General features: G+C 37.3%; 1 protein-coding gene across 1 annotated transcript in view; it reads right to left on the bottom strand.

The window, feature by feature from the left end:
• HMGCLL1 (3-hydroxymethyl-3-methylglutaryl-CoA lyase like 1) overlaps positions 1-17,419 on the bottom strand; it is a 202,949-nt gene that overhangs the window by 109,012 nt on the left and 76,518 nt on the right. Inside the window, exons 4-5 of the mRNA XM_046005638.1 lie at positions 11,751-11,846; positions 9,673-9,821 (exon numbers count right to left, since the gene is read on the bottom strand). Of these exons, the coding sequence (XP_045861594.1) occupies positions 9,673-9,821; positions 11,751-11,846 (245 nt within the window). The remainder of the gene's footprint in view (positions 1-9,672; positions 9,822-11,750; positions 11,847-17,419) is intronic.

Consider the following 17,419-nt stretch of genomic DNA (forward strand, 5'->3'; position numbering starts at 1 on the left):
GCTATGTGTTATTCTGATACACAGCAGTGCCAGAATAATATGTAAGATTAAAAAAATATATATATATAAATCCTCAAGCCATATGCATGACACAAAATAGCTTTAACAGATGTCTCATTTTTAGAGTTTTATGTACCATGTTTTGGTAAATGATGCTTTGACTTGCTCTTCTCATTTTTCTTCCAGGCCAACACAAAGCCCTCAGTTTAGCAGAGGTTGGAAAGGAACGTGACAAATAAACTATCCACTTAGAAGACGGTGCCATGTATTCAAGTGAATTCCATTAGGGCAGATCATCCAATGGAAAGTATCTGCTATATTAGTAATGAGAAATGCTGTCAGTCACTGTGTGTTTAAAAAATTGAGACTTAAATAAGGACACTCACTGTCATGCTCAGTAATACTGCTATTACCTTCAGGGTCAGGACCAGAATCTGTAACGACATGTTGTATCATAGAGAGGAGGAATGAGAAATATAACATGGGCAAAATGACATAAATGGTTTGGCTAACAAACAAGCAGTCTGCAAATTCTTAAACAAATGGGTGTTATAAATAACGTCTCAAAAGGAAAACCAGTTGAAACTGACCACCTTGAGGGAGAGGGCTGTGCCCTTACCTCATGACAGAAAGATTGCCATTCTAAGGATTAGAAATTATACACAGCTGGGCGCCTGGGTGGCTCAGTTGGTTGAGTGACTGCCTTCCGCTCAGGTGATGATCCCGGACTTCCAGGATCGAGGCCTGCATGGGGCTCCCAGCTCCTCAGGGAGCCTGCTTCTCCCTCTGACCTTCTCCTCTCTCATGCTCTCTCTCACTCATTCTCTCTCAAATAAATAAATAAAATCTTTTAAAAAAATTATACAGAGCTAGACGAGTCAAAAAACAATTAAGCACAAGAATCGTCTAATATCATGGGTGTTTCGTCAAGGAAACTGGTCACTGATATATGTAATACAATCTTATTCAGAATACTTAAGCCAGATTGTATTTTTATTGGTCTTGGCTAAGAAGAAAGTAAGTGGTGAGGGTGACAGTAGATCAAAGATGCAAAAATTATGCTCTCTAGGAAAACAAAAGCAAAAATAAACTATTCAGACTATATCAACATAAAAAGCCTTTGCACAGTGAAGGAGACCATCAACAAAATGAAAAGGCAACCTATCAAATGGGGAAGAATATCTGCAAATGATATAACCAATAAGGAGCTAATATCTAAAATATATAAAGAACTTATGCAAATCAATATCAAAAAATTGTAATCCAATTAAAAAGTGGGCAAAGGACCTGAATACATTTTTTTCCAAAGAAGACATACGGATGGCCAAGGGACACATGGAAAGATTCTCAACATTATCAGTCATCAGGGAAATGTAAATCATACGACAAGGAGATATTACCTCACACCATTCAAAATAGCTAGTATCAAAAAGATAAGAAAAAAAAATTAGCAAGTGTTAGCACTGAGGTGGAAAAATAGGAACACTCGTGCATTGTTGGTGGGAATGTAAACTAGCAGGCACTGTGGAAAACAAAGTGGACATTCCTCAAAAAATTAAAAATAGTAATTCCATACCATCCAGTCATTCCGTTAATGGCTATTTACCCAAAGAAAACAAAAACACTAATTTAAAAAGTAAAACACTAATCATATCCTAAAACTTCTTTTTGTTTTTCTGTATCTAAAAGCTGTATGTAGGGGCACCTGCGTGGCTCAGTGGGCTAAAGCCTCTGCCTTCGGCTCAGGTCATGATCCCAGGGTCCTGGGATCCAGCCCCGCATCGGGCTCTCTGCTCGGCAGGGAGCCTGCTTCCCTTCCTCTCTCTCTGCCTGTCTCTCTGCCTACTTGTGATCTTTGTCTGTCAAATAAATAAATAAAATCTTAAAAATAAATAAATAAATAAAAGCTATATGTAATTATCTATATTAGCTTAATGACTAACTCATCTTTTACTCCTTATTCTAATTGTTTTGTACCTTTTTTTCTGCAGAATTAGGAATTTCAGGACTTACAATTCACAGTTAAATATTTTTTGCATTGTAAACCTACACCAAAGAAATACAAACAATTTTAAGAACATATTATGAGCAACAATATGCCAGCAATTAGACAATCTGGAAAAAATGGATACATTCCTAGAGATTTGTAAACTACCAAACCTGAACCAGGAAGAAACAGAAAACTTGAATAGACCCATAACCAATAAGGAAATTGAAGCAGTAATCTAAAGTCTCCTAAAAAACAAAAGCCCAGGGCCATATGGCTTCCCAGGTAAATTCTATCAAACTTTTAAAGAATTAATACCTATTCTCCTGAAACTGTTCCAAAAAATTGAAATGGAAGGAAAACTTCCCAACTCATTTTATGAAGTCAGCATTACCTTGATTCCAAAACCAGACAAAGACCCCATCAAAAAGGAGAATTACTGGGGCACCTGGGTGGCTCAGTGGGTTAAAGCCTCTGCCTTCATCTCAGGTCATGATCCCAGGGTCCTGGGATCGAGCCCTGCATCGGGCTCTCTGCTCAGCAGGGAGCATGCTTCTCCCTCTATCTCTGCCTACCTCTCTGCCTACTTGTGTGTGATCTGTCTGTCAAATAAAAAATAAAATCTTTAAAAAAAAAAAAAATTATAGACCAGTATCTCAAATGAACATGGATGCAAAAAATTTCACCAAAATACTAGCCAATAGGATCCAACAGTACATTAAAATGATTATTCACCACAACCAAGTGGGATTTATTCCAGGGCTGCAAGGTTGGTTCAACATCCACAAATCAATCAATGTGATACATTAATAAAAGAAAGAACAAGAACCATATGATACTCTCAATAGATGCAGAAAAAGAATTTGACAAAGTACAGCATCCTTTCTTGATCAAAACCCTTCACAGTGTAGGGACAGAAGGTACATTTTTCAATATCATCAAAGCCATCTATGGAAAAACCTACAACAACTATCATTATCAATGGGGAAAAAGCTGAGAGCTTTTCCCCTAAGATGAGGAATACTGCAGGGATGTCCACTATCACCACTGCTATTCAACATAGTATTGAAAGTCCTAGCCTCAGCAATCAGACAACAACAACAACAAATAAATAAAAGGCATCCAAATCAGCAAAGAAAAAGTCAGCCTCTCACTCTTTGCAAATGATATGATACTTTATGTAGAAAACCCAAAAGACTCCACTCCAAAACCGTTAGAACTCATACAGGAATTCAGTAAGTGTCAGGATATAAAATCCGCACAGAAATCAGTTTCATTTCTATACACCAACAAGACAGAAGAGAAATTAAGGAGTTGATTCCATTTAAAAGTGCACCCAAAATCAGAAGATACCTAGGAAAAAAATCTGACCAAAGAGGCAAAGAACCTGTACTCAGAAAACTATACAACATTCATGAAAGAAACTGAGGAAGACACAAAGAAATGGAAAAAAAATGTTCCATGCTCATGAATTGGAAGAATATTGCAAAAATGTCTATGCTACCTAAAGCAATCTACACATTTAATGCCATCCCTATCAAAATACCATCAACTTTTTTCAAAGAAATGGAACAAATAATCCTAAAATTTATATGGAACCAGAAAAGACCCCAAAGAGCCAGAGGAATGTTGAAAAAGAAAACCAAAGCTGTTGGCATTACAATTCCAATCTTCAAGCTCTATTACAAAGTTGTCATCATCAAGACAGTATGGCACTGGCACAAAAACAGACACATAGATCAATGGAACAGAATAGAGAGCCCAGAAATGGACTCTCAACTCCATAGTCAACTAATCTTCAACAAAGCAAGGAAAAGTTGTCCAATGGAAAAAATACAGTCTCTTCAACAAGTGGTGTTGGGAAAATTGGACAGCCACATGCATAAGAATGAATCTCAACCATTTCCTTATTCCACCCACAAAAATAGACTCAAAATGAATGAAAGACCTCAGTGTGAGACAGGAGTCCATCAAAATCCTTGAGAACACAGGCATCAACCTCTTTGACCTCAGCTGCAGCAACTTCTTCCTAGAAACATCACTAAAAGCAAGGGAAGCAAGGGCAAAAATGAACTACTGGGACTTCATCAAGATGAAAAGGTTTTGCACAGCAAAAGAAACAGTCAACAAAACAAAAAGACAACTGACAGAATGGGAGAAGATATTTGCAAATAGCATGTCAGTTAAAGGGCTAGTATCCATAATCTATAAAGAACTTAACAAACTCAACACCCAAAGAACAAATAATCCAATCAAGAAATGGGCAGAAGACATGAACAGACATTTCTGCAAAGAAGACATCCAAATGGCCAACAGACACACGAAGAATTGCTCAACATCACTCAGCATCAGGGGAATACAAATCAAAACGTCAATGAGATATCACCTCACACCAGTCAGAATGGCTGAAATCAACAAGTCAGGAAACAACAGGTGTTGGCAAGGATGTGGAGAAAGGGGAACACTCCAACACTGTTAGTGGGAATGCAAACTGGTGCAGTCACTCTGGAAAACAGAATGGAGGTTCCTCAAAAAGTTGAAAAAAGAACTACCCTACGTATCAGCAATTGCACTACTGTGTATTCACCCTAAAGATAACAAATGTAGTAATCTGAAGGGGCATGTACACCCCAATGTTTACAGCAGCAATGTCCACAATAGCCAAACTACAGAAAGAACCTAGATGTCCATCAACAGATGACTGAATAAAGAAGACATGGTATATGTATACAATGGAATATCATCCAGCCATCAAAAAACCAAAATTTTGCCATTTGCAATGGCATGGATGGAAGTAGAGGGTACTATGCGAAGTGAAGTAAGTCAATTAGAGAAAGATAATTATCATATGATCTCACTAATATGAGGAATTTGAGAAACAAGACAGAAGGTCATAGGGGAAGGGAGGGAAAAATGAAACAAGATGAAAGCAGAGAGGGAGACAAACCATAAGGGACTCTTAATCTCAGGAAACAAACTGAAGGTTGCTGGAGTGGAGCTGGGTGGGAGGGATGGGGTGTTTGGGTGATGGACATTGGGGAGGGCATGTGCTATGGTGAGTGCTGTGAATTGTGTAAACTGATGAATCACAGACCTGTACCCCTGAAATAAATAATACATTATATGTTAATAAAAAATGTTTTTTGCATTTTTCAGTTTTTTTTAAAAACAATGGATGGATAATTTAGTTTGACTTCTAGGAAATTGTTACAAATACACTTCTTTCAACTTTCAGTAGGTTCAGGCTTTGAGTAATCATGGGTCAACTCATTTTAAGTGATTTTAAAGGAGTGGCCTAAAATGTAATTATGTAAAAAGCTTTGCTTGGTTGTGTACAACTGCTGACTTTGTGAATTTATAATACATAAGCATTTCAATAGTAAAATTAATAATGGCTCCTTAGTGATAGTTTCCTTTTTTAAATTAATATTCTCGCAAAGAGAGAGAGCATGTGATTCTAATGACTTCATTTAAGGTTAAGTCGATACTCAGACAAAAAGGAATAAAACTAAATGTCTGATATATTAGAATACTACTTTCATATCTTGATGCATTTCAATTTTAAAAGGATCTTGACAAGCCAAGAGATTATTTCAACAAATGCACTGATAAAAATAGAGAAAATGATTACATTTATAATAGATTTCTATTTTTCTTTGCCTTTTTTACTTTTTAAAAATTTAGATACACGTGCCCCTTCGGATCACTATGTTTGTATCTTTAGGGTAAATACCCAGTAGTGCAATTGCTGGGTCATAGGGTAGTTCTATTTTCAACATTTTGAGGAACCTCCATGCTGTTTTCCAGAGTGGTTGCACCAGCTTGCATTCCCACCAACAGTGGAGGAGGGTTCCCCTTTCTCCACATCCTCGCCAGCATCTGTCATTTCCTGACTTGTTAATTTTAGCCATTCTGACTGGTGTGAGGTGATACCTCATTGTGGTTTTGATTTGTATTTCCCTGATGCCGAGTGACGTGGAGCACTTTTTCATGTGTCTGTTGGCCATCTGGATGTCCTCTTTGCAGAAATGTCTGTTCATGTCCTCTGCCCATTTCTTGATTGGATTGTTTGTTCTTTGGGTGTTGAGTTTGCTAAGTTCCTTATAGATTTTGGATACTAGCCCTTTATCTGATATGTCGTTTGCAAATATCTTCTCCCATTCTGTCAGTTGTCTTTTGGTTTTGTTAACTGTTTCCTTTGCTGTGCAAAAGCTTTTGATCTTGATGAAGTCCCAATAGTTGATTTTTGCCCTTGCTTCCCTTGCCTTTGCCGTTGTTCCTAGGAAGATGTTGCTATGAGGACATGGAGAAGCAACATGGGGGGGTAGGGGGATAGGAGAAGAGTAAATGAAACAAGATGGGATTGGGAGGGAGACAAACCATAAATGACTCTTAATCTCACAAAACAAACTGGGGGTTGCTGGGGGGAGGTGGGATTGGGAGAGGGGGAGCGGGCTATGGACATTGGGGAGGGGAGGCGAACCATAAGAGACTATGTACTCTGAAAAACCACCTGAGGGTTTTGAAGGGTCAGGGGTGGGAGGTTGGGGCAACCTGAGGGTTTTGAAGGGTCAGGGGTGGGAGGTTGGGGGAACAGGTGGTGGGTAATGGGGAGGGCACGTTTTGCATGGAGCACTGGGTGTTGTGCAAAAAGAATGAATACTGTTACACTGAAAAAATAAATAAAATGAAAAAAAAAATTTAGATAATAGAAAAATAACCTACATATTTTAAACATATGTCATATGAATTACACATCAAAAAATGAAGTCTAAAATGTAGATATTTCATTGTCCATTCATATATAATGTATATTCAGTGGCAGTTAGCTGACTTTGCATTTTATGTCAATGATTTGGCATGGTATGTTTTCCCAATGTATCCCAGATGTTATGTGAAGTCCTAAGCATATATAAAATATGTGTACACATGCATGTGTATATGTGTGTGTTTGGGGGGGGCATGGGGAATCCAACAATAGCCCTCATAACTTTAATAAAAGCTGCTATTTAGATCATATGAAAGTTAACTTTTTATAAAAATTTAAATGGTTTTACTGAGCATTTATAAAATGTGTGCTGCCTTATGGCCTTTAAATCTGACAGCTGATGACATAAATTTTCTGGACGGTGATCAAGTACATGTTGATGCAGCTGTTGCCATGTTGCCATATAAGACATGCTGAAGCATCTACTTCAGTTTCAACTGGTTGAGCATGACTCTTTCTTAAATGATTACTAATGATCTATGACTCTTAATAATGAGTATCTAGAATCTCGATTGCCAGTAAAAATAAAATCTAATTTAAACTCAAAGTATCTAGAATCTCGATTGCCAGTAAAAATAAAATCTAATTTAAACTCAAAGTTTTGGGGAGGAGGAAGATAATTCTCAACTGCGCAAAGAGCAAACTCACATACTGAAAGGCGTCTTTCTGAAAATGAATAGTGTTTCAGAAAATCTATGAGTTGTGCTCCCACGGAACAAAAATCTGCATTGGCAAACATACACCGGTCTATTGTGTAGCTCTCCAGCACGTCTCCAAAGTACTCTGCGGACTGCATTGGACCGTAGGTCATTTTGTATCTATCTTGCACTCGGTGCCCCTCTTATCGAAGCCTGGCAAGGTTTTTAAGCTGTAGCATGGTTAGGACTCTCTTTGCTGATGGGACACTATTATTAATTGTTCAACAATTGGTATTCGAGAGAATTTAGGGTTTCTATTAGCTTAATACATTACCTATTCTACCTCAGAAGAGAAAAACTGAGATAATATAGTATACAATTTATGTTTACATCCTTCTTTTAATATTAAAAAAAACCTTGCCACTTGAAAGTAGCAAACTTCCTGTTTGAAGTGCAAGCCGCACACACTGCACTTTCATGGCTATGCGTTGTTTTCAACTTTCCAGTAAGAATGACTTCACTGTAAAACATACACTCCACAGTGAAACACACATTAAAATAGAATGGTGTCTTCTTTTTCCCTTTCTTTCAAAAGAAAGAGAGACAAACAACTTCTGTATGTTTGAATTTAGAAAATTACAGTACATTTCTTCTTTTTTTTTTTTTAAAGATTTTATTTATTTGCGAGAGAGAGAGCACAAGCAGGCAGAGAGGCAGGCAGAGAGAGAGGAGGAAGCAGGCTCCCCGAGGTGCAGAGAGCCCGATGCGGGACTCGATCCCAGGACTCTGGGATCATGACCTGAGCCGAAGGCAGAGGCTTTAACCCACTGAGCCACCCAGGCGCCCCTACATTTCTTCTTTTTGATCATGGTTATTCATTTTTGCCTTAAAATCTCATATCTTTTATTTTCTGTCTATGGAAACACATTATCTTGGTTTTTACATTTTTCTTATATATACATGATATGTATATATTTCAATAACAGAAACAATTTTAGGGGCACCTGGGTGGCTCAGTAGGTTAAGGCCTCTGCCTTCAGCTCAGGTCGTGATCCCAGGATCCTGGGATCGAGCCCAGAGTCAGACTTTCTGCTCGGTGGGGAGCCTGCTTCCTCCTCTCTCTCTGCCTACTTGTGGTCTCTGTCAAATAAATAAATAAAATCTTAAAAAAAAAATTTTGTATCTTTGAAAACTCATGCTGGAAACTATTACTATGGAGAGAAGAAAAAGAAAGTAACAAAAGTAAGCCAACCAACAAGATCATTCCCTGTGATGTATTCTAACTCTATTTGCTCGCCAAATGACTTTGAGTGACTTCTAACCCTCTTGTAGCACCGCCACTCAAAATTAGGTCCGCTTGCCTTTTCATTAACCACTGAACCTTCCCTTGCCACTCTGAATTTTGCTCACTTCAACCAGAGGAGCTAAACCTGCATTTAGATCCAATTAATAGCCCCTCAGGCTGCTTCTACGAATGTTCTGCATTTTAATTTGTTAATATGTTGATTATCATATCTCAATACTTATAAAAACCAGGAGAAAATTAGCTAATGTCTCAGAAACAAATGCTTCCCTAAGTAACCAATAATTTATTACACATTTCACAGAGCACAGGCCTGGGGGTTGAGCCTATTTGCAGTCCGTGCTGCAACTGCTGGTTCTGGAAAGAGGCAAGAACCAAAACAGGTCTCTCTCTCCTTCTTCCCCATTTGCCTTTGCTTTTGGGTCACAGAGAGACAACAGGGAAGTCAGCTGTTGAGGGGAGGTTGAATGGGGAAACGACAGGTTGAATTTCTCAGGGCAGCTCAAAGGCTCAATTTCATGTTTTACATACTCTATTGAAGCTCTGCATAAAATAATATTTGAAGAAAAAGTCATGGTTCCTTAAAAAAATGTTAAAGCTGTGGAAACCACATTAGATAATTCCTTCCCAAATGCTACTATGAGTTTACACAAATTTATCAACCCACAGTAGGCGGAGATGAATAGATGGGTGCATTTGAATATTAAAATGAGTAACAATATCAGGTTTGCAATAGCAAGTTAGCTGCATTATACACATTATACACCTCTGATCTTAGCCGCATTATACACTTTAAAGCTGGACACTAATAATTAAGTGACACACACAAGATGTATCATTACACAGTGATGGCCCCAATCATACAAGGTACAAAAGATACCTTGCATATATTATGTAAAATGGTGTCTTCATGGCTCATAAATGAGCTTACATAATAGATATTAACTAAATAGCATTTGTGGGATTTCATAAATACCCTCGCACTGGAATATTCATGTGCCTTGCAGACTTAACAACCTCCTCAAACTTCTGCATACTTTCTTCAATAGAACAGTTGATATTCTTCTTGCTAAAGGATTCAGATGCAGCACCAAAAACTGATATCTCAGTGGCTCCAGCAGCAACCTGAAAAAAGAATTTAAAGGCAAAGGCTAGTAATTTCAGAAATGTAAATGACAGCAGTAGAAGAAATATTATCTACTCAATAAAGGCATACTTGTGTTCTTTAACATTTGCCTTGGAATTTAAAATTAGAGTCTGCTCATCCTGCCACATATGCTCTTTTCAAATTTAAAAAATATTTGATGATAACACAAGAACTCTCTGAACTGTAACATAAATCTGAGGCACAGAAAACACAGTGATGACGTTCCAATTTTACCTTTCCTAAATTATGTGTAGGCTTCAGAAGTATCTTAACTGTAATTATGGAAAATACTAGCACCCCAATAAAACATTTCCATATCTATGGGAAACATTCTTTTTAGACCAATTATTAAACTAGAGAATAGTAAATGCTTTCTGTTCTTATCTTCCTATAACCAAAGGGAAAAATGTTTTTCTAATTCATCATTCAGACTTTGCCCGAAATTTTCTTCCTGTCTCTTAACTTAGCTTCTGTTGTTTCATACCTTTACTGCTACAACCATACTCTTATGTGTTTAATGTCTTAATGCTCTTTCCAGTCTTTAAATCCAAAATATTAGCCTCCACGTTTCTCCCCTTTGCCACCTTTTTTCTTGTCCCAGGCTTCTCCAGTGACTTATTTTCAAATACCAAGTTTCCTCATTTCCCAGCTGGATTTTTAAAGACTTTTTATTAATGTATCTCTGGCATTGTACAAGATCTTCTCTCTTTCTCATACTCTATTAATATATTAAGGAAAATATGTCATTTTTTCTCCATTTGAAAAAAAAATACTGGCTTCTAGTCTTCCACCTGAGATAAATTTTTAACTTCTAAAATTAAAATTTTATTTATTTGAACACTATGTACAGTACTGTTGTTAGTACTTTGTGCACCCTCTTCCTAACACATAATCTTATAAACAAAATATCATTTCGCCCATTTTACAGATGACAAAACTGTGGCCCACAGAGGCTAAATCACTAAAGCTACTAAAAATTCTGAAGTCCTGCTTTGAGCACAGGTGTACCTGAGTCCCAAGCCACTGGTTTCACTCCATTACCTTACCTGCCCCCCCAAACTATGAGAGGGTGTGTACTCGGTATCTTTTTCAAGGTGGAGACATGCCTTACACTGTTAAGACCTGTGACAGCAATTTTTGCAATTTCTTAAAATGCCTCTTGCTTTCTTTCCAATGGTTTAAAAAAATTATATCAAAATAAACAACAACAACAACAAAAAGAGTGGTTTTTAAAAGTTACACAACAGGTGACGTATCAACTAGGACCCACAACCTCAAATTTATGTAACACAGTCCCAAAGACAAAAGTGGAAAACATTAACACCAGAAATAGCTGCTGCCAAACTTTTAGAGTAAAACCCAAGAGTATAACACCTCAAACCTTTACTTAAAATTGCCCTGATTCTTCTTGTGTTTTTTGCATATAAATTCATAATTCAATTAGGACTGAAGAAACCAACAAGAAGAGGAACAGGGAAGGTTGTTAGAGGCAGCTGCAAATTAGCTTCACCTAGAGGGAGGGAAAAACCTGCAAGGGAAAGCTGATCCAAAAAAGTCGCCAAAAATGATCTGCTATAATAATATTAAAAATTATTACATCGAGAAATGCTTAAATTAAATTCTGTATTCCTTATTTAAGAGGGAAGCACAAAATATACTTTCAAAAGAATGATATCAAAATGGATTACAGTGCTTTTGTGTCTTGATTCCTGAATGGTTAAAGTGGATAGGCCATTCATATGGAACAATATCCGGAGGTTACAGATGGCAGTGTATTCATGTGCCTACATCAGAAGAGCACTTATACATGGTAACAAGGAGGCTACATCAGATCCCATTTTAACTATGTGAAGACCTTAAAACAGTATGAAAGATATTGATTTAAAAATAATTAGTAGCACACTTACAGCGCGGTGAAAACCCTGAAGATTAGGAGTAAGGACAGGATAGCGAACTCCTGGGTATTGATGAATACCTTTCATCACTTCAGTGTGATCAGCCATCTGAAATACAAAGTAGTTACATATATTCAACTTCATATATTTTATCAAGCATGTGTTTAGTTTCATAGGAAGGTTATAATTACACATGCAATTATGTTCTATAAATTAATGTTGGAAATAATAACCTATGCCAACGTAGCTAAAGATGAGTAGTTCTTAAAGTCGTAAGCACATAAAAACTAGATCTGAGGGGCGCCTGGGTGGCTCAGTGGATTAAGCCGCTGCTTTCGGCTCAGGTCATGATCTCAGGGTCCTGGGATCGAGCCCCGCATTCGGCTCTCTGCTCCGCGGGGAGCCTGCTTCCTCCTCTCTCTCTGCCTGCCTCTCTGCCTACTTGTGATCTCTCTCTCTGTTAAATAAATAAAAAATCTTTAAAAAAAAAAAAACTAGATCTGAGTTTAACTTATTCACATCACAGGACTTGGCTAAATGATTACATATAGTCAGCAATTCTTAACTATCCTACTTTCATTTGACTGTTTTTTTAGTCTCTTCCTTTCATTTCACAGTCCAAGTTGCCAATAAAATATCCTTGAGATTAGGGAGAGGGTATTTTGGTTTTGTTTTTAAGATTTTATTTATTTATTTATTTATAAGGAGGAGGAGGAGGAGAGAGAGAGCACCCACAAGAGCAGGGGGAGGGATGGGGGGAGAGGAAGAGAGAAAGTCTCAGAAAGACTTCCCTTCCTACTGAGCATGGATCCCAACATGTGGCTCTATTCCATGACCCTGCGGTCATGACCTGGGTGGAAACCAAGGGCCCAATGTTTAACTGACTGAGCCACCCAGGCACCCTTCCATTGAGGAGAGTTTTAAAGGAGATATGCCATTCATTTGCTTTCCATATGAAAATTTTATGTCTAAATAACTTTCGATGTATGACATTTTACTTTACCAAAAAATTACACATCTGTCCTCAGATATAAATATATTATTTGGCTAGCATAAATATTTTGGTAATAGTCATTGTATTCTATGCATTATTATCATCGAATCACTATTTGTTCTCATATTGCAAACAATGGAGTACATAGTAAGAAAATTTAACGCATTCTTCCAAGCCTTTATTTTTGTATATTTTTTATGAGTCTTTAAAAATCAACTTTAGGGGCACCTGGGTGGCTCAGTGGGTTAAGCCTCTGCCTTCGGCTCAGGTCATGATCTCAGAGTCCTGGGATTGAGCCCCACATCAGGTTCTCTGCCTAGCAGGGAATCTGCTTCCCCCTCTCTCTCTGCCTGCCTCTCTGCCTACTTATGATCTCTCTCTCTCTCTCTGTCAAATAAATAAATAAAATCTTAAAAAAACTTTAAAATTAAAATATCAACTCTACTAGTTTGCCACAAAGTCTTTAATTTAGCCTCTTACAGCAAATAACTGATTATCAAACCTCATAATCATCACATAGACAAATTAACATGACATAATCATGAGCTTTACATATTTAGGAATAATAAATTATGACAGGAACAATAAATAAATGGAATAATATATAAACAATGAAAAGTATACAAAATGAGCAGGGAGAAAGATGTAAAAACATGCACCAAACCAAATTCTGTATCTTCAATATGGGAATAGATGAGAAAAGACTTGCTTTTTCTCTATACATCCTGACTTGATACAATAAGGAAGTATTATTTTTAATTTTAAAATGAAATAAAAATTAATCAAAGTACAAATGCTTTTTAATGTAACTACACGCTTCTAAAAATATGAAGTATTACAATATTTACTGTTATTAGCCCGTCAGTCTTTCAGTGAAATGCCAATGGAATTACATTTAATACTTTCGATGAATATAATATGGATTAAATGAATTTTTAATGTTTTAAATTTAAAATTATATATTTAAGAGGCAAAAAAAAGTTGACTGCCATCATAACTTACTAACATTTAAACCTCCAAGCTTTCATCCAATCCAAATATATTTACTTCTGTTTAAAATATGATTCTTGCTTACTTCTTAGGGATCACATTCACTACCTGCCACGGATATCTGCATTCTGTACAAAGACTAATCACTGTGTTCATCTACAATGCATAGAACCTGGGTCTCCAATTTCATTGTGAGCTTATTTGACTTTAAGCCAGATATTTATTAAGTACCTAGGGTATCCAAAACCCTATACTAGACCTGTCGTAAATATAAATACAAGTCAAGTCCTTGCACTAAATAATTTGTAATATAGTTGGGGAGAGAAAACAGATGCATATGGAAAAACACTAACAATTCAAAGGAATATACTGGTTATAAACGAGAGCACAGGTTAAATGAATTCAGCAAGAGGAAGTCTTGGTAGGGCCTAAAATAGTCTAGGAAAGTTACAAGACATATGGGACACAAACTGTAGAACATGACTATGACATATTAAAATTTAAAAAGATAGGGACACATGGGTGGCTCAGTAGGTTAAGTGGTCCGCTCTTGATTTACACTCAGATCATGATCTCGGGGTCTTAAGACTAAGCCCTGGGTCATACTCCATGTTCAGCACTGAGCCTGCTTGAGATTCCCTCTTCCTCTGCCCCTCTCCCCCCACCACTCTCTAATAAATAAATCTTTAAAAATAAATAAAATTTAAAAAGTGGCCCCAGCAATATTTTTAACCCCACATGCTCTTCTAGAAGCTCAACAGTCCCTATCAAGAGGTGAACTGTGTTTACCTGCCACTGAAACCTAGGCAGAATTGTGATTGTTCCAAGTGACAGAATATAGCAGAAATAATAACATGTGACTTGAGAGCCCAGGTTATAGAAAGGATACAGCTTCCACATGGCTTTCTCTGTGGCTGGGGAGCCACTATGGGGAAATCAGCTAACATGCAGTGAGAAAAATTAGCTTCTGCAGAGACACCATGTGCAGCAGCCCATGTGGAGAGACCCACATGCAAAGGAATAAGGCCCCCAGAGAAGAGCCAGCATCACCCCCTAAATTTGTGACTGACAGAGCATTCAGATGACTTTAGCCTCCAGCATTCAAGTCACCCAGATGAAGCCCCAGACACTGTGGACCAAAGACTAGGTCCTCTGTGTGCCCTGTTCAAATTCCAACCCTCCGATTTCTTGAACATAGCAAATATTTATTTACACCACTAAGTTCTCAGGTAATTCATTACATAGCCATAAAAGCTGAGACACAGAAAAAATCAATAGAGTTGGAAAAGAGAGAGTGATAGATGCCATAGTAGGAAAGCATTATCTGGCTAGAGAAGATTATGGGTAAATAATGCGGGAATAGATTATAAATGAAGATAGGGGACCATACTTTATGATGTATTCCTGAGTTAGGTTCACGTTATTCTAAAAATACAGAATTTATCATGAAGGCAATAGAAAGCCATGGGGAGTGGATGTTGAATTAGCTGAAGACTGGGAAACATGCAGTATTTTGGAAAGATCAACCTGGGAGAGATACAAAGGGCAGTCTAGAAACAAGTGAGGCAATTCTCAGACAGTTTTGAGAATTCATCAGGCAACAAGTTCTAGAGGAATGGTACTAAGAATAGAAGTTCCCAGGAAAAATTAATAGGACACACTGTCTAGTCCTGTAACAGAGCGGACTTTATTCAAAAATGTAACTCCCATCTTGTTTCATTTATTCTTCTCCTATCCCCCTAACCCCCCATGTTGCTTCTCCATGTCCTCATATCAGGGAGATCATATGAAAGTTGTCTTTCTCCGATTGACTTATTTCACTAAGCATGATACGCTCTAGTTCCATCCACGTCGTCGCAAATGGCAAGATTTCATTTCTTTTGATGGCTGCATAGTATTCCATTGTGTATATATACCACATCTTCTTTATCCATTCATCTGTTGATGGACATCTAGGTTCTTTCCATAGGGGGCTATGGACATTGGGGAGGGTATGTGCTATCGTGAGTGCTGTGAAGTGTGTAAACCTGGCGATTCACAGACCTGTACCCCTGGGGATAAAAATACATTATATGTTTATTAAAAAAAAAAAATTTGGAAGGGGAGGCGAACCATAAGAGACTATGGACTCTGAAAAACAACCTGAGGGTTTTGAGGGGTCAGGGGTGGGAGGTTGGGGGAACAGGTGGTGGGTAATGGGGAGGGCACGTTTTGCATGGAGCACTGGGTGTTGTGCAAAAACAATGAATACTGTTACGCTGAAAAAATAAATAAAAAAAAATGCAAAAAAAAAATGTAACTCCCACTAGTTTATAGCCTTTTTTTTTTAAAGATTTTATTTATTTATTTGACAGATAGAGATCACAAGTAGGCAGAGAGGCAGGCAGACAGAGAGGGAGAGGAGGAAGCAGGCTCCCTGCTGAGCAGAAAGCCCAATGCGGGGCTCCATCCCAGGACCCTGGGGTCATGACCCGAGCCGAAGGCAGAGGCTTTAACCCACTGAGCCACACAGGCACCCCAGTTTATAGCCTTTTAAAATTGTTTAGCATTTCTGCATACTTCAACACAGTCTTTCATTATGTATCTATGAATTAAGCTTTTCTGTCGGATGCTAGATTGTGAGGTCTGCATTTCTGTGCCTCTTTCTCATACACACACACACAAATGTACATGCGATCATGTACAAACAAATTATAGTGAAAAAATTAGAATACCACTCCTAATTTCAAGCAGAGTTACTACTAGTTTTAGGGCACTGTAATGAAATCTAAAACAACACTCTTACTGGACAGGAATGTTAGTTGATATTACTAATACTTATACCTAACTGAACATAGCATGTTTAAATATTTTAGAAACATTTATATAACCATGATAACAGAAATGAATAAAGTGCTTCTCTAACCAATATATAGATTTGGTTAAAGTGTGCATCAAAGAATAGCATAAAGGGCACAAAACACATTTTAATATTTAAGAAATATAGGTTATATTGACCTATATGCTATTATCTCATTCCACATGTAAATTAACAAAAATTTCAATAGGTGTTTCAGTCAGTAAAACTGAAAAACGAATAGAGATGATAGTAACCAAATCCCCAGGTCATGAAAGCTAAACTTTGATAATCACTGAAGATACCATAGTAAAATTATAATACATGAATTTGATTCCAACAAATCAGTACTTTTTCTTTTAAAATAGTGACAGTATAGGGGTGCCTGGGTAGCTCAGTGGGTTAAAGCCTCTGTCTTTGGCTCAGGTCATGAGCCCAGGGTCCTGGAATCGAGCCTCACATTGGGCTCTCTGTTCAGCAGGGAGCCTGCTTCCGCCTCTATCTCTGCCTGCCTCTCTGCCTACTTGTGATCTCTCTGTCCAATAAATAAATAAAATCTTTAAAAAATTTTTTTAAAAACTAAAATAGTCACAGTATAAAGAGATCATTTAATAAGTAGTAGCATTCAGTCTAAATTTGGTAAATAATGACAGTTATGTAAAGAGCTTTAGAAAATCCTGATAGAATATAATTTTATTACATGAATAAAATAAAACAGGTTTCAATTAATGGTATAAAATTCTTGCCTTACTATTTTTGTTTTTACTCTTAGGAAGCTTATGCTATATTTCAATCTTGATGTTATTTTAATGTCTAAATTTTAAACTATTATTCAAACAATAATGGAACTATTCCTTTATA

This window comes from Meles meles, chromosome 5 (assembly GCF_922984935.1).
Source record: "Meles meles chromosome 5, mMelMel3.1 paternal haplotype, whole genome shotgun sequence".
NCBI classification, from domain to species: domain Eukaryota; kingdom Metazoa; phylum Chordata; class Mammalia; order Carnivora; family Mustelidae; genus Meles; species Meles meles.